General features: G+C 38.9%; 1 protein-coding gene across 3 annotated transcripts in view; it reads left to right on the plus strand.

Moving 5' to 3' along the window:
- LOC125228167 (protein tiptop) overlaps positions 1–24,440 on the plus strand; it is a 478,035-nt gene extending 453,595 nt beyond the window's left edge. For 2 of the 3 annotated variants that reach the window (XM_048132623.1, XM_048132624.1), the window contains exons 4-5: positions 3,663–3,822; positions 20,236–24,440. In XM_048132623.1, coding sequence (XP_047988580.1) covers positions 3,663–3,822; positions 20,236–23,215 — 3,140 coding nt within the window. In that variant the 3' untranslated portion in view covers positions 23,216–24,440. Of the gene's footprint in view, positions 1–3,662; positions 3,823–18,286; positions 18,481–20,235 lie in introns of those variants that run through there. The other variant, XM_048132625.1, reaches the window with a different exon arrangement.
- Positions 24,441–26,654: the final 2,214 nt, after the last annotated feature.

A 26,654-nucleotide genomic window follows, 5' to 3' on the forward strand; every position in this document is an offset into this window, starting at 1 on the left:
CAGTATAAGGGGCATTTATTTGCGTGGTCTGAAATAATGTTTTGTACACATTCATACATTAATTTGATTGTTTATAATTTTATCATTTTCAGTAATTACGGAACAATCTATTTATTATTAAAACGAAACACATTTCCTATAACACAATAATATTTTTTTAAACGCTTCCTAATGAACTTAGAACTGGTTAATAGTTTATACTAGAAACATTAAGATTATTATAAGAAATTAAGCTTTTAGATACCCTAGAATTTTCGTTAAATAATTCTTTAGAAACTTAAAGCACATTTACTATAATAAAATCTACTTAATGAGCTATCGCTGTTCGCAAACAAGTATCGAATAAGCTTCACCTGTAACTCTTCAGTCCCAACAAAAACTTGCAAAAGCTCATTCTTATCACCCATTCACCGTCCATCTGCCTCTGATTGATACCCTGATAACGCCTATCAACAAGATCATTGATCAAGCGAAACCGTCGCTATGGCAACGGGGACTGTCAAACAACAATGACTCATTGATCACCGATATGATCGTGACAGTTTTGTTTATTCGATTTATACACTTTCTATGCTTTTTTGATAATGAAACTTTAAGTCCGATGACGGGACAATACTTTTTTGTAAATGATGAAGGGCTTTGTGGAGACAACGACACCTTTTTACACTTACTAAAAACGATGTTCGTAAATTAACTTCGTTTTTAAGCAGATGTTTTCCGCAATCAGTTACATATTTGTCATTAATATTTTTGTTTTTCATATTTGTTTAACACTTTCGAAACCGGGCTCTACGCGGCGCTACGACATTTTCGCTACATACGGGGAAACCCATGTAATCGGCTACGCTTCTACGAGCGGTGTACCCGACAGTCGGGTTCTTGGTAGCGAAAGTGGAAGCTGGAGTCCTATTTTGTAATTTTTTCTTAGCAATTTCAATAACTTTTTTTGTCGCTGCCAGGATGATTTTCAGGGGTATGTGTGATATTATAGTAGAAATAAAGTAGAAATACTTGATTCGTTACTTTTATATCTTAATTTTCTCGGTTGATGGCTACATTTAGCTACAAACCTATGGATTCACTTATCTACTGAAACAGTATTTCCAAAATTTTTTGCTTCAACTTCAAAAAATTTTGTTTTTTCTAAATGACAGATTTCAACTCCCAAGAATAACTAGCATGTGTATACATGTCATTGCACCTTCTAACTATTAACATAAACCGTCAGCTACAAATGTATGGATCCTCGACGTGAGAGTCATTGTACTGTCGCGGCGCGCGCGCACAATGTGACAGCGTTATCGCGTTGACGGTTGTCCAGAGGGAAATTATTATGGTGAGAAGTCTGGTGCATGCTTTAATGTGGTGACAGAACATGGTGTATGTGGCCAATTGAAGGCAACTATTTTTACGTCACAGACTTTTGCTGTCGTGGGTGCTGTAAAAGTTGATTCAGGAATATGATGTTACTACATTTTTTTTTTTTTTTAGGAAACAAACAGCACATAATAATACAAAAAGTTAAACATAGTTAATAAATCATGAGACAAAACAGTTCCACTTATAAACTAACACACAAGAGGCTACTTGACCCTTTCTTAAAGTCTCTTTTATATTATTAAATACTGTTCAATGAACCGAAAAAAAATATTTCCACATTTTATTATGACTTAAAAACCGCAAAAAATATTTTTAAAGTATTTTTAATATTTTTTATACCTCTATTCATATCAATTCTAATCAGCTGTCATAAATCGAGGAAAAAGCCGTACTATCAGCAGAAGCGCCGATCGATCGATTTATCCAGCATTATGTCAGTGATAAGGCATAATTGATATGCGATGAGCAACGATCTATCAATCATCGATGTTTGCGTAACACTTTGACGGTGTTGATTGCAATTTAGGGATCCTCAGAAATCCATTAATAGACTACAATAAAAGCAGAAAATCATTTAACACATTGAAGTGGTGGAAATAACTATCTTTCTTCATTGCGGGCCAAATTTTTAACGAAATTTAGAGACGAGCCTGATTGACACCAAAACTGCATTTTTACTACATTTCTCGCCATATCACACACTATTGTAATCCTTTCGCGCGCCGGATACCACAGAACTAAACAATACTTAGAAATTGATAGTTCGTTCCAAAGATAATATCCTACTTAGATGTATCCTACTTAGTAGACAGAGCAGTTTAGAAACTATTGAAAGAGTACTTGTACTTTCATCAATTACACTTTACATACCATCATCAGGGTATCCTGGTCGTCAGTGTGTGTAACTTACATTGGTGTAACTTACAAACTTACATTCAAGAAATATACTTATTTTCTGATGGCTTAGGCCGATGAATGACCTGGCATAAAACCTGTCATATATCTACGGAATTTATATTCAACAGAGAACTTAGCTTACAAGATTCTTGCAAGTCTAAAATTACTAATGATTTAAATTTGAATTAGAGGTATATTGTAAAAAAAATGTATAACGAGATTTTTGATTTCACTGAAAACGTATGTATGAAATGTATGTTGAGTAAGATTGCCTTGATTTTTTTCTTTTTATACAAATAATTTTATATGTTAGCGACCCGCATGTGACAATCGCCATCTACAATCTACATTCAACAAGTTTCATTCCTTCTAGAAGCGGAACTCAAATTTTTATTTTATCTGTACATCACACTTATTTATTTATACAAAACCAACAACAGTCTAAGCATTATCAGATCTTATATATTTTTAATAAAGTTCAATATACATTCATTTATTTGATGGTACATTAGTATTGCAAGCGATAGTGATATCTTTAATTTAACCTAAATATGATTTGAAGTGTCTTGTTTATCGTGATGTATTACTGTGTTAATAAGGAATATAAAGTTTGCGTTAGTACGTGATTATTGCTGATTATGATTATTAATAATTATAAAAGAATATAGGTAAAACAGATATAAAATATGATTAGGAGTTTACAATGGAAAATACTGCAGTAAACTCATTAAGATTGTACAATGTAATTATGACTAAGGGTTTTTCAAAGCCATTCACTTTCAGTCGGCAAAAGTTAGGTAATTTAAGTAGTACTCATCATCATTTACATATAAAAGATGATGATGATGATGCCGTACATCACCTTTAAGATACTCACCAAATTAAACCTGAAAATGAGCATTGTCGTTAATAGATAAATAAAAAGTTAGGTTAGGTTAGGTATATGAAGGTCAGATTCTGAAAAATTACTTTCAGTACCTACCTACAAGCACTACTTGACATTTTCAATTTTCGGACTGGTAAAGCAAACAGTGGTACTTCATTCAAAGTTTAACCCAAATTATTTTCTATATTTGTAATATTCTACTCTTTCAGTCATCTCTCAGCCACACCATCAACAACTCTTCACAGTTTCTACCTGACTATACTTTATTTAACATCAAATTAGACAAATATAAGATACATACATACAATACACACTAGAAGCTAAATAGGATCCCACACCCTTTAGTCAGTGGGATATTTTCTAACTTAGCGACCATTACCTAGCACCCATAGTACTTACGCTTAATTTGGGGTTAGGTTCATCTGCGTAAGGTGTACCGCAATTTAAAAAAAAAACTAGTGTATCCAGTTGTCTTCATTGCTCTTTTCTCTTGTTCCAGAAGAAGCCACCAGTCCGGACGGCGTGAAAGAACGAGTGGAGGGGGACGCGTCCCCCGCGTCCCCCGCCTCGCGGTCCCCCGCGCCGCGCTCCCCCGCCCCCGACGCGGACATCGAGCACAGCATACCCGCGACGCTGATTCAGGACCCTAATGCTGAGAGGTGAGCAATTGCTTACTAAACATTAGAGTAAGGGAGGCATAGTGACATAGAACTCTACCTCTAGGAGCGCGTGGAGGGCGCTGCCCCCCTGCCCCGCACCAGACGCACGCTGATATCGAGCATGGCATACACGCCAATGCTGATACAAGATCCTCTTTCTGTTATTTTTTAAGGTGTTATGGCCTGGTTATACAAAACCTTTAACCACTCTTGCTGTCAGATGAGGAAGGAAGGCCAGACGAGGGTTACCCCCTTGTCACGCACGCCAGACGCGAATATCGAGAATAGCGTACAAGATTCCCAGATCTTCTTCTTCTTCTTAGCTTTATCCCATTTACTTAGAGCCAGCACTCCTTATGCAGCGGCGCCGGGCGCGCTTGTCCTGCGTCGTGTCAGTTGATATTTGAGCTTCTTTAAGGTCACTTTGCATAAGTCCATGTTGTCTTGGGCGTGCCGCATCCCCTAGGCTTTTGACTCCATGCTTAGAGAAGGCTATAATTAGCGAAAGGCCTAAGAAGATTAGGAATCTTTTGGAAGCAATCTAGGACCACCAAATTAGCAAGCTGCTCATTATATGAAGAAGACATAAAATAAATTATTAGTAGTTAATTAAAACTACTAAATTATCGTTATTAGTGTCAGGTATTTTTTATTTATTTATCGTATGGCTTACAGATAGTTCTCTACTTAAATTTTTAAAATACTAGATTTAAGATATTCAACGGCATTTGTCGAAAGTGTCTTGAGATCAGCCATTTCTCCGCTAAACTTGGTGATGGGGCACTCGAAGACTATGTGGTGCACCGTCTGATCTGGGTGGCCACACTGGCACTCCGCAGACTCACGCCATCCCCATCTGCACCACAGAGACGCGCAGTTTCCGATGCCTGTCCTGATCCGGTTCAGCCGACACCAGACCTGTCGAGGTTCCTTAAATCCCACCGGTCGGACCCCAGTATCGAACTCGAACAGCTCCGTAGGTAGAGCTCTGGCTACCCAGTCCATTGTCCATGCCTCTAAGGGTCTTACTTGTGGCCCACTTTCGTGGAATTTAATTGCGGGGGGTAGTCGAGACTTCAGTCTGAGATCCTTTAGCGCGTCGAGGTCTCGGTGGATGGGTAAACCTGTGTCTGCTTGAATCTTGGCGATTTCACGAAGGAGGCACTTTTCTCGGCGGGAGTTTGGGGGTAAAATGTGGCTTAACACCGGCAGCCAGTGTGTGGGAGTTGGTTTTAGGCAGCCGCTAATGAGTCGCATGGTGTGGTTGAGCTGGGCGTCAACTGCGGAAGTATGGATGCTGTTTAGCCACACCGCTGAGCAGTACTCTGCAGAGGAGTAGACCAGGGATAGCGCTGTTGTCCGAAGTGTTGCTGCGTTAGCACCCCAGGAAGTTCCAGTAAGCTTCTGAATGATGCTGTTCCGGGTCTTGAGCTTCGCAGAGAGGCTGGTCAGGTGTTCCTTGAAATTCAGGCTTCTATCCAGGGTGACTCCAAGATACTTAGGGAAGAAGTTATGGCGGAGCAAATTGCCCCTGAATTTGACTCTAAGCTCTTGGGTTGCCAGTTTGTTGCACAGGTGGAACCAAGATACCTCGGTCTTTGAAGTACTAGGGCACAGGCGCCAGCGGGAAAAGTAGTCACTTAGTACGCCCAGGTCCCTTTCCAGTGTGATTTCTGCAGGCAACTTGCTGTATTCTTGGACCACGAGAGCAAGATCATCGGCATAAGCAAATTTCTGCGAGGTGGTACTAGGCAGGTCGTGGATGTACACATTAAACAAAAGTGGTGCTAGGACAGATCCTTGGGGGAGACCGTTGTTCAACATTCTCACTGAACTGCTAGTCTCACCCAGATGGACCTGAAATGGCCTGTTACTGAGTGCATTTTCCAAGAGCCTGTAAATCTTAATGCAGGGAACGATCTTCAGAAGCTTGAATAAGAGGCCCTGGCGCCAGACAGTGTCGTACGCCGCCGTTAAGTCGACGAAGACCGCAGCGGATTTTTTCTTGTTCTGGAAGCCTGATTCAATGTGGGTTGTTAGAGCCAGGACCTGGTCTGAGCAACTTCTGTGGGGCCGAAAGCCAGCCTGTTCCTGGGGAATGATGGCGTTAATTGTACTGGCAATACGGTTGTATTATTCGCTCCAGCAGTTTGTAAACTACACTCAGAAGAGATATAGGTCTGTAGCTGTCGGGCTTACCCTCAGGTTTTCCAGGCTTCAGAATAGCAACCACTTTGGCTCTTTTCAGAAGACGAGGTATGTTCCCTGACTCGATTATGTTAGAGAAAAAGAATGCGAGCCATAACCGAGTGCGTGGGCCGCAATGCTGGATGAACTCTGGAAAGCAGTCATCGAAACCGCAGGCCTTATTACTTACTATGTGTTTAATGCCTGAAGAAACTTCATCAACTGTGACAGGACGACTGAACTTGTCGTCGGCTTTTGTAGTTTTCTTAAGTTTCTGGAGCTCAAAACGTACAGTGCGGGTGTGAGACTTGTGGCTAGGGGCATTCGAAAGTCTGCGTATCCTGTCAGCTAAAGTATCAGGGTTAAGAGTTGTTTGGCATTTCTGGGAAGTAGAGCCACTCGACAGGCGATTAAGAGTGTGCCAGGCTTTACGGCTGGAATGTGTAAAGTTCATAGATTCCACTGTTCGTTCCCACTTTTCCTTTCGAGCGGTATCCAGAGCTTCAACCAGTTTGTGAGCCACGTTGCGGTCGCCGGTCCTGTTAAACTCCTTCCAAAGTTTCTCAGTGTCGTCACTCCAACATGGAATGTAGTCCTTGCGGTATCCACGCGGGATATATGTTTTGGCTACGCTATTGACCAGACCAAGAAATCGTTCATAGTTGCCGGGCAGAGGGGGTATCCATCTAATACAGGCATCAAGTTTGGCTGCGTATCCATTCCAGTCCGCTTTTTGGAAATTCCAACGCGGTACAGGGTATGACTCAACCATCGGAATTCTCAAGCCTACAACGGTTAGTACTGGGCGGTGTTGGGAGTGTGGGAAGTCTCCTAAAACGAAACGCTCGGCGGCGACCGGGGTACCATCCGCTGCTCTAGATGTGAAAACTAGATCCGGGTTATGATCGCTTCCCCAGCGAGCCGATCTGAATGTTCCTTTACCCTTGCTAGAAACGGCCAAGAAGATGTTGTTCCTTTCTGCCCAGTCGGTAATCGCCTCTCCGTTGGCATCCGATCGCTTGTAACCCCAGCTAGTATGGTGGCTGTTGAAGTCTCCGATGTATAGGGAAGGATGCTCTAGCTTAGGAAGGGGTGGTGTAGGCCAGCAGCTCCGAGGAGGCTTATAGATGTTGCATAGCCTCATTTCATTGATTTCGATCACTGTGGTAGCTATGTTGTTCCCGTCGATTTTATTCGAAATCACGTTGACTTGTGCAGACACTGATGACCGGGTGTACGTGGCAGTCCCATATTGGGCGTGGTATGTGGCCGCTACTAGATCAAACCCCGGTATTTTACCACGTTTAGCGAGTTGGGCATCATCTGCGGTGTGTGTTTCCTGAAGAAGGACTATGTCAACACCGTTGTCGTGCAGAATTCTGCCTAAGCATTCCGTTTTGGCATTGCTGATGCCTTCAATATTCAGCTGCAGTACACGGACTGAAGGTCCAATGTCCTTTGTTTTAGTTTTGTATTTGTTTGTGTGTGCATTCGGTTTCATTTTCAAGTAGAGAAAGCTGCGAGATCAGGAGGATAGTGCAGCTGCCAAAGTCGTTGCGCTCTTAGCACCACCCGGGAGACACGTGTAGGGTTATCTAAGGTAATTCCTACGGACGTGGAGCAACATCGCCTCACATATACAAAGTATTTACAGTAAGCAAGTCAAGGCAAATGAAGATCTTGTCTATAAATGTCAAGTTGCGATCATTAATTTAGTCTTAATTAGGTAACAAAACTAATGGATGATTTAAATTACTTTAGCGTTTACGTGCCGATTTTAGGTTGTTTGAAGTACTTATGTTCTAACTACCAATATTTCAATGTTTTTTTAGGGTTCCGTAGTCAACTAGGAACCCTTATAGTTTCGCCATGTCTGTCTGTCTGTCCGTCCGTCCGTCCGTCCGTCCGTCCGCGGATAATCTCAGCAACCGTTAGCACTAGAAAGCTGAAATTTGGTACGAATATGTATATCAATCACGCAAACAAAGTGCTAAAATAAAAAATGAGAAAAAATGTTTTATTAGCGTACCCTCCCCTACATGTAAAGTGGGGGCTGATATTTTTTTTTATTCCAACCCCAACGTGTGATATATTGTTGGATAGGTATTTAAAAATAAATAAGGGTTTACAAAGATCGTTTTTTGATAATATTAACAGTTTCGGAAATAATCGCTCCTAAAGGAAAAAAAAGTGCGTCCCCCCCCCTCTAACTTTCGAACCATATGTTTAAAAAATATAAAAAAAATCACAAAAGTAGAACTTTATAAAAACTTTCTAGGAAAATTGTTTTGAACTTGATAGGTTTAGTAGTTTTTGAGAAAAATATGGAAAACTACGGAACCCTACACTGAGCGTGGCCCGACACGCTCTTGGCCGGTTTTTTTCTTGTAGTATATGGTCTAGTTTCATCGATATTTTCAAATACAAGTCAACGAAAAGTAAATAAAACTCCACACCCAAAGAACAATACTAAACCTTGAAAACTATTATCAATCATATATTTATCATTAAGATTGATTGATGAATAAATATCAATAGGAAAGAACACGTCAATTCATTTTTCAACACACTTAACACCTTATTCAATTGTATTAAAGTTCTCTAAAATACAGTCAATGTCAACCATGGTACTGACATTGATCCATTTAATAGCTCAATAATATGCCTTAAAGTAAGCATAGTAAGGTTTAAGAAAAGTAAAATAGTTGTTGGTGATATTCCCGGGTGTCCATATTTGTGTCCGGTGGTCCCAAGATCACTCAGAGTATGGTCATTCTAGTGATGTGCTGCGACCAATAAATTCGAAAAAAAAATACAAGGACATACAATAAAATGTTACTTAAAATGGTTGGTTACATGGAAATTGAAAAGAAAAATAGGGCAATAAAGATATTTAAATTGAAACAACTGCAAAAAGTCGCAAACATATTTTATAAATTACGTAAGTAGGTAACATAATTAAATTAATGTAGAAATATACTGCAATATTAAAATAATTAAACCGATATATTTCTAAGTATCAATACGAAACGAAACACATGCAAATGTTACAAAACAATGTACAGATCTACATCAACAAAAATTATCTTTCACAACAAGAAACCATTTAGAAGCCTGCAAAAATTTAGAAATACCTTCGAACTTTACGAAGAAACAAATTTAATATTCTTGAGTTTAGCGTGTAATACTTCTTTATTCTCCGTGCGCCTATTTTTTATTTCACATCACTACAACTGACCAGTAACGATCCTATTGTTTTCCAAGATCAGTTGTCACTAGGCCTACACGTCCATTCGCCTTTTCCATTACCACTCTATCTGTTCCAATAACTTCATCTCTATCTAAATACACTTTAAGTTCATCATTCTCTGTTCTATCGTTAAATTTAAATTTGTTCGTCTTTGAAATGAATGGAAGAACGATAGTGACAGTTATTGTGTTCTTCACTAAAAATGATCTGGATTCACAATTTGACACTTCATCAATTGTAGACGGAATGTTCAAGCCTACTAATATTATTAGAAATGTAAGTATGTATATGTATTATATGTTTAGATGCTTGGTACTAAGAGAACGTAGTCAACATACCAATTTGACGCAACTGTTAACGTTGCACTCATATATAAGAGAGATAAAGACAGATTAAGGGAAAGCATGGATAAATTCGCACACATCCAATAGGCCTCCGTGGCTCAGTTGATAAGAGGTATGGCTTCGGAAAGGCATAGGTCGCAGGTTCGAGTCCTGCCCGAGGTGCGAATTTTTCCAGTCTTGGATACCTAATGTTAAAAAACTTTACCTGCAAAATTAGCTAACCTGAATAATGATTTTTTCGAAAGTTTTTAGTCTTTAGAGGAATATTATAAGGCAGTCATGAATAGTGTCGTATAGTCTTGTGCCTCAATTAAAAAAAAAATCCTTTTATCACATAAATAGGACACGTAAGATGTTATAAAAGTGCGTTAAGTACATTAGTACTACTATTAATGAAAATCCAGAAATGATAGCTAAAGCTTGTTTTTAATACATAGTTTAATGTTGCTAAGCAAGACGTGGCATTGATGAATAAGATTAAGTCTGATCGATTGATGTCTTCGAGTTGATAACTTGATTATTAATTGCTGTCTACTGCTTTGTTTTTTACGGTCTTTGGTCAGTCAACTTTGAGAGCCAAACATATTTATTTTTAGTGGATATATTTTTATTATAAATAAACCTTAACTCTGAGAAAAATAGATAATTGAAGAAATAGGCTTAAAAATTTAGAAATAGGCTTGTATTTTGATGTCTAATTTTGTTGAATAAATAATATGGCTGGAAAATAATATATCCTATCCATATACAGATAGTTAGGAAGGTTCGGGGCATTTTCCGCATTTCGACAACCATACGGATAGTAAGGAAAATTGTAATTGACTCTTTGAAATAATTATATTGTCATTCAGAAAGGCTGTGCTTTATTTTTAGAAATCCACCCGATTGTAAAAAGTAAGGAAGGAAAACGACACACGCGTGTTGTGCGAAATCGTACATACAGAATTTAAACTTTGCTAAAACCCATCGCTTCTCAGTTTACGTTCCTTAAAGTATGCACATAAAAATCTAAATCAAAAGTCATCCGGGATACAAAAAAGTTCATTGACACTTTTAAATAGGACATGTCATTTAAGTCTAGTTTCCCATTCGATCTTACTACGCACAATGTCGCTGTCAGCGTGGTTAATGTATGTACACACGTCGCATTCCATACAAACATTGTTTTTCCTAGAAACTTTTATTTAGTTTAATCAAATACATTTGAAGCTCCGTATCAAATCGCACGTCAGGTGCCATTGTCTCTTCACACTTATTGAAACAGATGTTGAATATTATCCAATTCTTCGTGATCTTCAACAAACACTTTAACATCATCAAATTTAGGACCGTTTTTGAATGACCCAGGGGCGTGTTGTAACTGGTAATTTTTAAACCGATCAGAGAAAAACAAACATACTGACAAAAATACATACTAATGATGTATTTTATGTTACTTGTCTGTATTTAATTATGCTTTCTTGACATATTTCTCGATGTTTGCGGTTGTTTCGTTAAATTAAGGGTCAGTTGAATGGAATTTCATTTAATATGCTAAACAAGGAACTAAATCTGGGTGTATAATGGTGTGTGTAATGAGGTTTAAAAGAGTTCAACATGGAATATTTATTATATTCGAATACTTAAAAAAAAACACCTGTTATAATTAATAGCAAAAGAAGTATTATAAAAGCTTTTTTAACACGCATTAGATTAAATCAGAGGTACATAACATTGGTGTCAAATCAATCACAATAAAATTAACAATTATAAATACAACATCTGCCTATTTTGTTTCCAACATATGTCCACGGATCCCAATATTAACAAATCTTATTTTAATCACACAATCGTCACTATTATAATTAAGCAAAACATCAAAAAACCTTATCTGCATCCGGTGGAACGGCAGGTACGACACCAAAATGTCAAATGCAGTTTACAAAAACTGCATTCAAATAAAACCCACTTTGGGTCCTTTGAGATACGGGTTATGCCTTTTGGTTTCACAAATGCAAGCGTAACTTTGTCTAGGTGGTTCCGCTTTTCCATCAATGTCAATTAAGTGCAGTGAAGACACTTCATCAATCATGCATTCTGTTCTAATTCGACCCCGAGGGTCCATTGTTTAGAAATGCCCGGTTATTTAGTTTGGGATATCATTTTTAGTTCAGTTTAGAATGAAAAAACTACGCCCGAGTATCGACCTGGTTTGAGCTGTCACAATTGTCTTTTCTCTAAATCTTTTTTGAAGATTTTGCTTTGCTAAAATTATGTATATCTAGGCACATGATATTTAGCTGGTTGCTTACTCTAATTCAATTGATAAAAGATTTGGAGAACATGACACACAGACTATAAAGTAGTGACACACAGACTAAACATTTGGTACAGAAACGTAAAACCATTCTTAGATTACAGAAAAATCTACATTTAATTAGTTATATTCATAATAAAACATGTTCCATGATATTAGCGGCATAAATTTTAATAATAAGACACCTGAACAAACAGGAGTTAAATATGAGTTTGATGGAAAATTTTACAATAAAAAGCAAATCGAACACCTATAATACTTTAAAACAATACAATTGTGATGAAGGTAATTTATGTCACGGTGTTAAAGAAAAACTTACAGCTGCATAAATAAAAGGTACACTTTGTATATTATAGAATGTCGATCGAGAAATAGTGGGTAATGGTGATAGACAAAATTCAATCTAATCCGATAAATTTTCATTGACAATATTCACAGTCCTTTGATTTAATTAAATGAGGTAGCAACATATGACGTGACTTGCAGAAAATAACGTAATAATAGTTACATTAAATTCAGTCGTACGACATGTTTACAATAACAAATGTCAACTTCTGTAAAATTAAACTTAATTGTTAACACATAAACAAATCAATTATTTCACTTATAATTTATTAGTTACATTGATAAAATCAAAAAATCCCAGCGTGATTGTGATTTTTTACTCAGGTACACAACTACGCCATAACTTTTCTATTGTTCGATTAAAGCCATTTTTTTTTACTTCAAACTAATTACAGTATCTGATACAATTAATAGCTAAGCTGATTAAATACCTCTATGCTATGTGCTACTGTGGGTATGGTATGGGGTCAAGTGAGGTAGTAAAACCCCCTAACTAATAGTTCATATCTCCCAACTATGGTCTTGGGTTTAGTTTTATTTTTTATTGTATTTAATTTGAAATTTGAAATAAATAAATAACTTGGGATTGAATACTTAAAAGAACCAAACTATTTAATAAATATACAAATCAATTTAAAAAAAACTGTCTTAGATTAACTGTACGTATTCCGTGCAGGTGTGCCTTTTATTCCATAATTTGTAGGTCTGAGATAAATGGATAATAAAAACATTGGGACTCAACGTAAAAGAAGACCAGTGGTAATGCTATTTCAATTATTTTTGAAATTGTGGATCATATGTAGTTGCAGTATTGGACTATAGTTGGGGGGTGTTACTGGGCATTAAGTTAGCAACTTGTCACTGCAATATCGCCTAAACTAGTGGTTTTCTTAAAATTTATTAGACCGAACACATTAGGTACCTACATTTCTTATTACTCATACCTATATTATCTTGTGCTAGTGTTTATACTGGTACCAAGATTAAAAGTAATAACTGTTTCATGATATATCTGTCATTCATATGACCCTGAATACGAATTATCCCTGACTAAGTAGATGACTGATGTTATAAACTTGTTTTCTTCAATAAATGATTAATTACTCCGATAATTGAGCATGTCCTCGTGTATCTTTATCTTTACTGCGTCCATAATCAATCCAATTTCATCCAATCCATCAAAGGGATAATAACTTCGTATCTGTTAATCTCTATCTACTCCTTAGTAGGTGACGACATCTGCAAACTTAATCATTATTTAAAGAAAATTAGTATTAAAACTATTTACTTCGAATGTTTCATGCCTAATAATTATTATATCAAGTTTGTCCTAGTTTCATTTCTCAATGTCTCAATCTGAATATAGTGTTTCTCTGAACATATCTTTGGATAGGATAGTGTCCGTTTTGTTTATCTTATCTGTCAATTTTCCTAGTAACCTTGGAGTTGCAAAAATTTAAGAATAACTAAATTATCCAGTAGTCTTACAAGAACAGGTAGCAATAAAGTATTACGTAAATTATATACTTTAACGTAGGTACAAATAACGTTCTGATCTAAAACTATTGCAATGTTGTAGACGGATTTAAATCATTTGCCTCATTACAAAACTACAATTTGATGCCTTTGAGCTTTGCCATTTATTTTATTGTCTTCAAAATTCTCTTCATAGGTATTGTTTCAAATTCTTAAAAGAATTTCCTTGGAATCATTTCTATTCAAACGTAAGTAATTAGTAAATTATTTTAATAACCTAACCACAAAATTTAAATTTTTGGTAAAACCCCCTACATAGTGGACCAATCTTCATCAAACATGTCTAAAAACACGTCCCGTCTCATTCAGTTTTTAAACATAAAAGAACTAATTCAAAATTGGTTCATCTGTTCGGGAGCTACGATCCCACAGACAGACACCTATAAAGACAGACAGACAGGCACGTCAAACTTATAACACCCCGTTGTTTATACATCGGGGGTTAAAAAAGATTTTGATGAAAAAAATAACCAAATTGAAACAAATAAATTTAGTTTCACCATTACCATTATCAGCATTAATATTGTCCAGAATTTCTAAATGGGTATCGTTTGCGCGGTAACGCAATATTTCACGATGAGTTATTACTGTATTTGGGGCCCTAAATAATGATTCTGATGATAATAAGCCCCGTGGACTATTACCGTGAATTAGGGTAAGTCTGTGGAACTGTCGTGTTTATCATTTTTTAAATTACCACAACCACCTCCAAACTTGATAATACTGCTCAAGTTATGACAGTCGACGAGAATCAGTTATGACTGAAGAAATTTTATTTTGCTAACCTAACCTAACCTAACAAATCAGACTAGACTAAGTGATTAAAAAAAGTATTATGACCCTTGTGTGTAGAAACTGACATAATCAGACTGTTTAAACTAGCGTTTCGAACTACTGTACAGAGAAGTATAATCAGATATTTTTGGAGTACTATTTTAGACTGTTCTTGATTGTAAGATACAAATAAATACTCGTACTCTTTACTAAAAACCTAAAAAAATGACGTACTTATAGTAATATCTTACACCTTAAGGACAGTTCACGATCGATATATGTACATGTCATAATCAGTAGCTATTATAGCATTACTGGTTTTACCAATGCCTAAATGAAACCATAATAATCTAAACCGCAAACATACCTTAAAATAACAATCAAGTTCTTGACGTTGATTTACTTGAAAACAACAAAGTTTAAGGAAAAGATAAAGATTCTTTAATTTAAGCAGCTAACACTAAATTTCCTTAGACTTATAATAGTTATAATATTATAGAGAGTTACTGTCAAAGTAAAATGTGTAATCAAAGGGCATAGACTGCCATCTTTGGACACAGGCTTAAAACTTTTGAACCTCGTTTTAACAATTTGACCCATATTCTTAGCTTAATATGATAAAACGGGAAAACCTTTTAAATACGTCAACTAGTTCGACAGACCGAGCTCGTCTCCTTGCGACTGCGGAGTGGGAGTCGGGTCTGTGGCTACAGGCCTTACCATCACCAAACATTGGGACTCTGCTGGATAACACCACCTTTTGCCTAGCAGCTAGCTTGCGTTTGGGGGCATCAACAAACCAGCCTCATCGCTGTCAATGCGGTACCATGGTGGACACATTGGGTCACCATGGCCTCTCATGCGCCCGAAGCGCTGGAAGGATCCCGCGCCACGCCAGTATCAATGATGTTATCCGTCGGGCCCTTGTCAGCGCGAAACTGCCAGCAGTCCTGGAGCCCACCGGCCTGGCTAGGGACGACGGCAAGAGGCCTGACGGTATGACACTGGTGCCTTGGAGCATGGGTCGGACGTTAGTTTGGGACGCTACTTGTGTTGATACACTGGCGCCGTCCCATGTTCCGGTCACCAGCGTTGCTGCTGGCGCTGCGGCATCCGCAGCCGAAAGCATCAAACGCCGCAAATATGCCACCCTAGGAACTAGCTACATATTTGCGGCGTTTGGCGTTGAGACCTTGGGGCCATGGGGGCCCAGTGCCCGTCATTTGTACAAGGATTTGTCGTCTCGCCTGATAGAGACCTCAGGCGACCAGAGGGCTGGCCAGTATTTCGCGCAACGTATAAGTATCGCTATACAGCGTGGAAATGCTGCCAGCCTTCTGGGTACCTTGCCCATTGACGGCGATTTAGGTCAAATTTTTTATTTATAAGTAGGTTAGGTATTTAGTTTTAAGTAGATTTATTATGTTTTTTATTTGTTTTATTCATTTATGCAATAAAGATTCCGTCATATGATAATATGTGTTAAAATGTCAAATATTAATATTAGCGCCATATAGCCAAGCGTCTCCCAAAGGTGTTACACCTTTCTTTAGGCCTACGTACCTTTACCTATATGGTCCTGAGGTACGTTTTTTTCTTGGACTGTAGCTGTCTATACGGAGTTATATTATGTCTTTGCTTATAGAGGTATGAACCGGGGTGTAGACCGTGTTACCTATTTGATTTTTGTTAAGCTCCCGATATTTCGACGCAGTTACATGCAACACGATCACGGAAAACTGATGACGGCGAATGTCAGAAATGTCAGAATGAAAAATGTCAGTATCAGGATCTCGACAAAAATCAAAAAGGTAATCACGGTCTATAATATAAGTAATAAAACGAACCGTTAAAATCCAAATTTCCTGTTACAAATGGCACAAATGCACTAATTCCCCATCAACCAGCTGTCATGCAGGCAAAACAATGTTAAATAGATTAGCATTCTTAGTTTTATTGCTCAAAGACATCTGTGCCGTTTTAAAATTCAGTATGTTACTGCAAAATTATTCATACCCGTGTCAGGTGTCCCCCATATAAAACAAAATGTCAAAAACGTCGTAAGTACCATATGGATTCTTAAACTCCCAGTAGATATCATTCTTGGAGTTAGGGCGTTTAGTTTTGAGTAGGAGCCCGCACGATGGCGAACTAAAGTTTACCTTCGGCACCAATTTCGACATGCATCCATTGAATGCATGATTACGTTTTTGACTCAACAGATGGGGTGATTTGAGGTGTCTTGGTAAATTCTAATTTAGGCAGGTACATGTTTAGACCTTGATTTTAAAATAAAAAATAAAATAAAATAAAATTTTGTGAATTTACACGTTTTTTGTAAAATTCTACAATCTTCTTTCTTGTTTCGTTTTTGCTGTGTTTACTTTAGTGTATACTCCAAAGTAATCTACTTTCAATATTTTTACGTTATCTGAGTTTTCAGCTAAGATAGATTAGTTAAATTTTAAGTTCTTTCGATCTGTGTTAGATACGAGTCTGACATGTTCCTATCAAAAGTTAAATTTATCTTCTTACCTCAAAAACATCTCTTTCGACACTGATAGATCAGATTCATGTCTAAAACAACTATAATTCCAATGGCTCTCTTATTTATACATACAAGACATATTTTCATCAGTCGGTATTATCTTTTTTTCACAAATACCGAAAGCCGAAATGTTGTCAGCTAATTAATTTGATGCTTTTCCCCAAGTCTACGACTTCATCTAATTATGACTCACATCGAGAACAATGTAGTGTCCATAAATCTTCCACCCACATTTATTTACATGTAACTTTTAGGCTAGTCATGAAAACTACTGCCAAAACCGTTTCTTCTCTCCCTTTCTTTCTTGGTTAGCTAGAAAGAGACGGATGTTGTCACATAAAGACGGGTGATTGATAGGCCCGCACCGGCTAACGATTATAGGAAGCTATAACGATAAACAGCTGGCGATTTCGTTCCGAGTCGATTTTAATTCGTTTTCGTGATGGTTGCGAAGTTGGCTGATTTAGTGTTGATATTCATAATGGTTCCGTTTTATTACAGTTCTACTTTGATTTATGGTTCAAGGTAAACAATAGTAGGTTCGGTGGAATTCTCATAACTAGGTATTTGTAGGAGTTTTTTATTCAAATATGTTTAGCGCATTAATAATTTATTCTTTAAAAACTAAACAAGATTGACTAGGTCACCATGTTTATCAAAATATTTCAAAAACATTATTTGTGTTATAAGAATAATTCGATTTCCGAAAATGTTTTATTGTCACGTCACATCTCACAGTGTTTGTCTTCTCTCGTCACATAAATTCTAATAATCATCTACTTAATCAGTATCTTAGTAGCTTAGTTTGCACACTCACACATCACATTTATCTCCACCAAAATAAATCCCGTCTTTATTTTCCTTTGTCAAGCCGGAAATCTGTCCATGATACACGTAAATCCTTCGTCCCATGTCAGTTAACCCGCTGTGAGTGACATTTCCTTGTCAACGCCATCTAGTCCTTAAAGAGTCATTAAAAATCGTCGATTGGTCAAGGTTCTAGTCTATTGGTGAGTCAGTGTCTATCATTCAGTGCAGTTCGCGCGGCGCACGCTTGCATTACGCAGTACCACCCCCTAGAGAGACGTATAACGGTCTCGCTCGCTCCTATTGGGTTATTGGTTGGTGTTGGTGTTGGTCTCGCTCTCGCGGGGCGGAGGGGGGGACTGCAGGCGGGTCGTAAATCACGCTTGTCTCATTCCACGCGGGACCGCCGCCGCCGCCGCAGGCGTCCGCATTCCCCTCTCGACTGCCGAGAGCGACGCGTCTTTCGTGTTTACTTTAAATTTGGAAGTGTCTTGTGAATGGATCTAAGGGTGTCGGTTCGGACAGATTGAAAGATTGCGTCCGAAATGATTGTGGAAGCTGATCATGTGAGGTAAGCTTTTGTGTGTTGTTTTTATACTTTTGTTTTATCATTTCGTTTCCGACATGTACTTACAATTCTGGCTCTGGTTTTAGCCAAGGGTTTTCATTTCCCAATCATTTTCTTAACTGGTTTTACTACTAGTGTTAGAAATGCGGAGTTTTCAAGTTATCCGAATCTTATTTGTATATTGCAGCCTGTCATAATTGTAGTTCCAATTTTGATTTTCTAGGTTTCGATTTTAATCTCAAAATCAGTTATTTTTATTGTAATATGGATTGTTTTTCCTTTCATATTTCGTAAAATAATTGTGTTGTGCAATGCGTTATTATTCAAAAGCTTAAACATACGAATCTCAAAGTCTGATCTGAATCTGAAAGTTCAGAATTTTCTGTATTTATTTTCGATTCAATTTACCTTTTAACGTGTTGTTAATCCTAAAACAATATTAACAGTTTCCTGTTATCTCAAAGTATTAGCAAGATTTAATCCAACAAGAAATATAAAAAGTTTTCCTTCTTTTTATTTTGTTTCCGAAGATTCGCCAAAGCTGTGAATGTTGAAATATTGGAAGTTCATTCTCAATCTTTTTCCTTTTTAGTGTTTTATTTGTCGCAGTTATCAGGAAATTTATGATCCTGTTTTCATTTACGGAGATTTTATCTGATGATTTGTTATTTATTCGTGATACTAAGTTACTATTAATTGTCAATATTGATCGATTAGGTACAGATGATATCGCTTATCAATGATAAATTATCATATTATCATAATTTGTGTTCTGAGTATTGCTATCTTTTTCTCTTATCGTTGCTACTATCTCTTAATTGACACCAATGTGAAGTATTTATGAGTCATTAGAGCGTTTTAGTAAACCATAAGAAATAATATTGCCGGTTGCAAGTTCGATTCATCAATATTCATCAACTCTTAATGATAAAACCTTAACCTACGTTGGATGTGATAAAATACCAAATGTTAGAATTTACATTTGCAGTTTTCTTACTTCTTTTATTAGAGTTTTTGAAATACTTAGGATTGTATTTTTACCTATTTTAGTGTTTTCTATTAACTAGCACTGAAACTTGAGTAGTTTCATGTGCTCTGCCGACCCCTTCATGGGATACAGGTGTGATTGTATGTTGTTGTTGTATGTTGTCTATTAACTACGAATTGTCCTCTAAATTTTTAAATTTTAGTGTTTCAATTTTTTTGTGTATTCTTGGGTGACATTATACCTACGTTCTTAGCTTTAGGCACTGCTATTCAGCCATTTTTATTAGGTCATCAAAATAACATCTAGTTTTTTATACATATACCAATGTAGGTACAAAATACTGTTTTTTTTTTTCCTACCAATACCTAGAATCAGTAGATACCTATGATTTTATTGAAGCCTTAAACATCATTTTATTTATTGTTATTTTATCCCCGAAATCTTGATCTTTAATTAAATTTTGCGTTCCAATTAGTACCATTGCAAAAAAGCGCAATATCTAAGTAAGCATTATTGGTACAGTCTGACTAAAAAGAGTAGAAATTAAAAAGTGGCAACATCGTAGTGTCGTCCCGTTTTCTCACACATATTGATTTGAAGGCACTACAATCTTGCCACTTTTTAATTTAGTCTAGTCAGACTGTATGGGTACTATTTCTTTAGAAAAAGTATCCTATTCCATCTATTATAATTCCAACTGTTCTAGATAAGGAGCGTAAAAAAGCGCAAACAATAATAAAGCGCGCTAAAGTTGATTTGTTTGTCCGCAGGGAGAGCCCGCGATGTCTGTCGCGGGAGTCGTCGGGCGCGCCGCGCTGCCCCTCCAGCGAGCCGTACCGCGCGCCCCTCCTCCCCGCCGCGCTCACGGCCGCCCTCCCCGCCGCGCTGCTGCCCCCGCACTCCGCCGCCGTCGCCGCGTACCTCGGCGCCGCCGCCGCCGCTGCACAACAACGCCTCCTCATGTCATGCCAGGAAGACATGACCGATTCCGAGCGCGCCGACGCTCTAGACTTTAGCACCAAACGCAGCGACTCGCCCGTCGACGACGACGACGATGCCGTCAACCTTAGCAAAACGCCCGAAAATGGACCGTTAGATTTATCAGTTGGCACGCGCAAAAGAGGACCCGAAGATTCACCTTCGCCGGTCCCCACTAGAAAAAGTTCGAGAACGGAGCTTAAGCCTAGTCCTGTACCTTGGAGTACGCCAGTAGCTCCACATTTGCCATATTTCGCGGCCGCAGCCGCCGTAGCTGCGGCTAGTCTGTCTCCGAAAGGTGGGATACCGGCAGAATGGAATGGAAGACTGAAGCACGGCCCGACACCGAGCGATGCGACGAAAGCGCTCGAGAAGATGAGCGAGCTCAGCAGACTGGGCGGCGAAGAGTTATTCCGATCTGTACAAAGCGCGGCTTTAGGCGCCGGCTTAGCTCCTAACTCGGCCGCCAGACACTCCGCCTGGCAGTCGCACTGGCTCAACAAAGGAGCTGATCAAACTAAAGACGTTCTAAAATGCGTCTGGTGCAAGAAAAGCTTCAATTCTCTCGCCGATCTAACAGTACATATGAAAGAAGCGAAGCATTGTGGCGTCAACGTCCCGGTTCCGTCGTCAACCGGCGCTCCCATGCCGCCATCTCTACACCCACCTTCGAGCTCGCCATCCACACCTTCGCACAACTCATCATCGTCGAGCAGTTCGTCAAAACCCAGTCAGAGCGATCTAAATTTACTTATAAAAGAAAATATGCCGATTCCGAGAAAACTAGTCCGAGGCCAGGATGTCTGGTTAGGCAAGGGCGCCGAGCAGACTAGACAGATTTTAAAATGCATGTGGTGCGCCGAGAGTTTCCGCTCGCTGGCCGAGATGACAAGCCACATGCAGAGGACTCAACATTACACCAACATCATATCGCAAGAGCAGATTATCTCCTGGAAGTCCTCCGATGAAGCTAAAGGGTCGAGCGCGAGCAACGCGCCCAATAATCCCGCCCCGCCGACCACAGGCACTAGTAGCCACGTCAGCGCCGTTTTAACTTGTAAGGTTTGCGACCAAGCATTTAGTTCCTTGAAAGAGTTAAGTAATCATATGGTTAAAAATTCACATTACAAAGAGCACATTATGAGATCGATCACCGAGAGTGGGGGTAGGCGACGACAGACGCGCGAAAAGCGAAAGAAGTCACTTCCAGTTAGAAAGCTACTAGAGTTAGAGCGAGCGCAACATGAGTTCAAAAACGGGGACGGCAACGGGGTACCCATGGGGAAACCGATTAGGGACTTTGGCGCGGGCAGCCGAATTTCATGCGAAAAATGCGGTGATAAAATTGAGACCGCCGTGTTCGTTGAGCATATACGACAGTGCATAGGCGCGCCGATGTCTAATAGCCAAAGGAATTTTCTGAAGAGCGCGCTGCTCACCAATAGCATCATCCCGCCCGACGTGCCCGGCCACGTGACCCCCACCGGCCGCGACGGCCGCAAGAGCATCAACGACGAACTTCCCTCTCCTGGTTCAGCCCACCATCGCTCCCCCTCCTCCGTGAACGATTCCTCCCCGAGTTCCAAAGACCCTAACGCGAGCAACGACAAGAGCTCATCGCCTTCGGTCCTCAACGCCATAGAACAATTGATAGAAAAGAGTTTCGACACGCGATCGCGTCACACTGTACCTGGCATGCCAGGCGGAGCTTCTCACGCTCCGATCGGTTCTAGCATTCTTAAAAGATTAGGCATAGATGAGAGCGTAGACTACACTAAACCGCTGGTCGATCCGCAAACGATGAGCATGCTTAGGAGCTATCACCATCAGCAGGGGTACGGGCGCCGCGAGCGTAGCGGGAGCGAGTCGAGCTCGATGTCCGAGCGAGGGGGCAGTCGGGTCGAATCCCTCACCCCCGATAGAAAACTTGACGCTTACCACATGACCCCACGCACCACCCCAGACACTCGCGGCTCCCAAACACCCGCTTCCGAAGACCGCCCCGCCGAAGTTAGAATAAAAAAAGAAGTAACTGAAGACGACGATCGCGAAAACGGGGTAGATTTGAGTAGCCAGCCGGTGCGTGTCAAAACCGAGGTCGATGAGGACGAGGAGCCTCCCAGGCCGAACAGTTCGCACGAGGACGGGAAAGTTGTCCCCAAACGCGAGAGCGAGGGCTCCAGCCCCGCGGCCAGCCCGCGCAGCCCGGCCAGTGACCGCTCGGGACACACCCCGGGGGTGGATAGGAAGCCGGCTTCCAGTTTAGGCGCGTTGTCTTCTATGTTCGATAATCTCGCTAGCGGAGGGTCTTCGGCCGAGCCTAGCTCCTCCCGTCGCAGCGGCAGTCACCCTTTAGCCGCGCTTCAAAAGCTTTGCGATAAAACAGAGACTAGTACTTCCCGCGCGCCCGCGCCGGCTCCATCCCCCGCCGGGCCCCCGAGTATTCTTACATTCAGCTGGGCTTGTAACGACGCCGTCGTGACTGATTCCATCATGAAGTGCGCTCTGTGCGACACGCCATTCGTCTCGAAAGGGGCGTATCGGCACCACTTGTCCAAGATGCACTTCGTGAAGGACAGCGCCATGCCGGAGCCAGTCCCGATCAAGGCCACGCCGCCTGCCGGGTCGCCGAGCGCGCATAAGAGCGGCGGCTCCACCGCGGCCTCCCCGCAAGACCCGCGCAGCCCGTCGCAAGCCTTCGACGAGAGCCCGCACTCCAAGTTCCTCAAGTACACGGAACTGGCGAAGCAGCTCTCCAGCAAATACGTGTAGACGCGTTTGTGATCATACCATATCCCGCATAACCCGCTAAGGTTAGGTTCGCTCCGGCGACGATAAGTATTTCGAAACTCTTTGCCAATTTAATTATTTAGGTAATTGTTAGTCACCGCATAGTTCGGTTAGTGTAATTAACGATTAGCGACTTAAGTATACGCCAAACGTCTTACGTTCATTTAGGGTAAGGAGATATTTTCAATAATGCCTTTAGGTGACGATCGGGAGCTATCCTCCACCCACGTATTCCATTCGCGAACTGTAAATAATAAGTCACGTTAAGTCATAAAGTTCGATTCGATCTCTTGTAAATGTATTTTTGCTATCGGGGTAGCGCGCGCGGTGCGGCTCAGTATTTTGGAATTCGTTGCAATATCATTTGTGTTACTTAATTTACTTGTATCAGAGTTAGGGTTAACTTTTAGTTTATTCTATGTATATTTTGAATTATCTCTAGGTAATCTCGGAGATGCAATCTCTTCTGTTGTTACAGGACAAGTCTCCCTAGTGTACATTCGGCCTAGTTACATTTCGCCCCGGGAAAGCTATTTATTGTTTAGTGTAAGTGCTCTAGACTGCGTCTGTGACTCATGTATACCTTATACCGGCGCATAATCGGTTGTCCAAACCGCTAAGATATTTAAAACAAGTGATAATACGAGAATACGAGTTATACAGTTTTTTCTTTAAAAAGGAACGACTACGTACGTATACGTTTAGACCTTCAGTAAAGTTAATATCTTCCATTGTAACAGTTATACGAGTGTATATACGGACTAGTGAGTGAAGACTCTGTTATATTTAAATAAAAATATTGTAAACTGTCTAAGTGTAAGTTTCAGACGATATCAGAAATTAACGTTGAATCTTCGTCGCATAACTTTAGAATTTTATCAGCAACTCCAGTATACGAAATGTTTTTGTCTTTTTTGGAATTTTTGATAATTTTTTTGTTTTTCTTTCCTCTAAATTTATGCGGCGGATGTGCAATTTTTGAATTCAAAAATTGAATCTATAAATTTATCATTTTAACGATAATACATAATGAACATACGAACTTTATGTAATGTATACGCTGGCTCTGATGAGGAATTTTTGCTCATTCTTAAAATGGTGTTGAAATATTGATTTTACCAAATTTAATAATCTTATTTAATATTTTTATGTTGTATTTCAAAATGCAATTAAAAGCTCAAAGAAATATATATGTTACATACTTAAATGATTATTTTATTTAGTGTCCTAACGACTACACCCGATACAATCAAAAACTGAAAATTTGATAATACCTTCACAAAAGTCAAATGCACTTTGCATTGCGGTAAATTTGTGCAACTTTTTCTGCTGTTTCAATAGAAAAATTCTGTTCTTCCAGTTCAGAAGACATTAATATTGCTTCTACATATTTCACGAAATTATCCCAAAGCCTTTTGAATAGGAAATATGCAAAAAATACCAAGTAAATTTGAAATATGGACTGAAAACAAATAAAAAATGAATGTGTTGTCCATCTGTTCCTAATTGGTATGGCCCAAGCAAAGGGGCCATGTGTTTTATGTCACATGACAACAATATTTATCGGACCATCAAATATGTTTGACAAGCATGTAGCATAACAATATTTTGGTCATTTAATTGAAACTTATTAAATCATCTTCACAGAAAATATTTTAGTTTGTAACTTTATTGTAGTAGTCACAAATATAAACTGAAAGAAATGTCATATAACACGGAGGCCCACTTGCATCAACCACTTAACTCAGGGTTAGTGGGCTTTCATCTGTTCCATATAAAGTGGTGGGTTAACTCTTGGGTTAACACTCCATTTTCGTTAGTGCAAGTGGCGCTAAGAAAAAAAATTGTGTCGTGTACTTGAAAATTTCGACCCTTCTCACCGTGACCGAATGGCTGAGTGGTTCAGGCATCCGTTGCGAAAACAAAGGACGCTGGTTCGAATCCAGCTTTGGATACTTGGAAGCCTTGATCATTTTTTCTTTGTATATGACATTTATTTCAATTAATAATCATTTACTAGGTGCTGTTACCGGCATAAAATATGTGATGATTTCTCTACCTTGTCATATTTAACGGCTTGTTTGAAATGTCATACAAAATTGTCAAACGATTAAAAGTGACAAGGTACAGAAGTCATCACTTCTTTATGCCGGTTAATGTATGAGTTTGATATGAGCAGTACGTAATTAAGACGATACAGGATGACTTATTCTGAAATGATTAGTTAATCAAGCCCTGAAAAGTTATGGAGACTAGCTAAGATGACAATAGTAAAGTCATAGTCAAAATATTCTTTATTCAAATAGGCTTAGGTACAATAAGCACTTTTAAATTGTCAACAATGTACAAAATTCATGTTATTCTAAATATCAGAGCAATTTATTGGTGCAATAAAAGTAGATGGATGAACGTCAAATGATTGAAACAACATTGTTTCAATCATTTGACATAGGTACATACATATAAGGTAAAGCGAGACCAATCTGGACTGAGGGGTAATTGTAACAGATCCATTTTTTCCATAATTACACTATGATGTTGAGTTCTACATGTATCCACTGAACACGCCTACCATATATATTATATAATAATGCAAACATTGTAAAACATGGAAAAATGGACCAGTTACATTTTCCCCCTAGTCCAAGCGAAGAATTCTACCTCTACCTCTGAATTCTACCAGATATTTACCAACGAAGAATAAAAGGTAAGTCGGTAAGTAAATACTACGTAATTTGGCAAAGCATAGGCCTATCGAGTAGGCGCTTTATATACAACTGTATAAGAGAAAATTACTGAAAATGCTACCTTAAAGACGTAACTATTACTCGTATCTACCCACATCTGAAACATTTAAAGATTGGTCGATTAAACCTCGGTTGTTCTGTACCAAGAATAATTTATATGGGATTCACAATCTTCATACTAAGAATCGTACCTACCTCCATTTTTTAGCGCCACCTATTAAATAATGTCATAACTACACTGATGATGCTTGCAAGTTATTATATTCAAAATGTGTATTGACGTGATATCATCTTATTAAAATAAAGAAGCATGTCATTTGTTCTCATATAAAATAAAAACACGCAAAACTATTTGGGAAAAATATGATTTTGGCCACTTCTAGGCTGCGACACAGTGCCATCTAGTTTTAAGCCTAAAAGGGACCTATACATTTCAGGGGTACGCTTTTTTGTATGGGCTTTGTCTGTCACGGTATTATATGGTTCTTGTTCTGTATTAAGCAAAAAAAAACTGAAAATTCCGTCAAGATGCTTATACAGCGCGTAAACCTAAGGGCGATAAATGAAACCAGGCATATAATTCAATATTGTTATCATTAATTAAGAAGTGTTTTTGAGTTACTCTTAATTTTCACCCCATAATGAATTTTTGAAAAAATTCCCAGCAGCAATGT

The sequence above is a fragment of the Leguminivora glycinivorella genome, chromosome 7, assembly GCF_023078275.1.
Source record: "Leguminivora glycinivorella isolate SPB_JAAS2020 chromosome 7, LegGlyc_1.1, whole genome shotgun sequence".
NCBI lineage: Eukaryota > Metazoa > Arthropoda > Insecta > Lepidoptera > Tortricidae > Leguminivora > Leguminivora glycinivorella.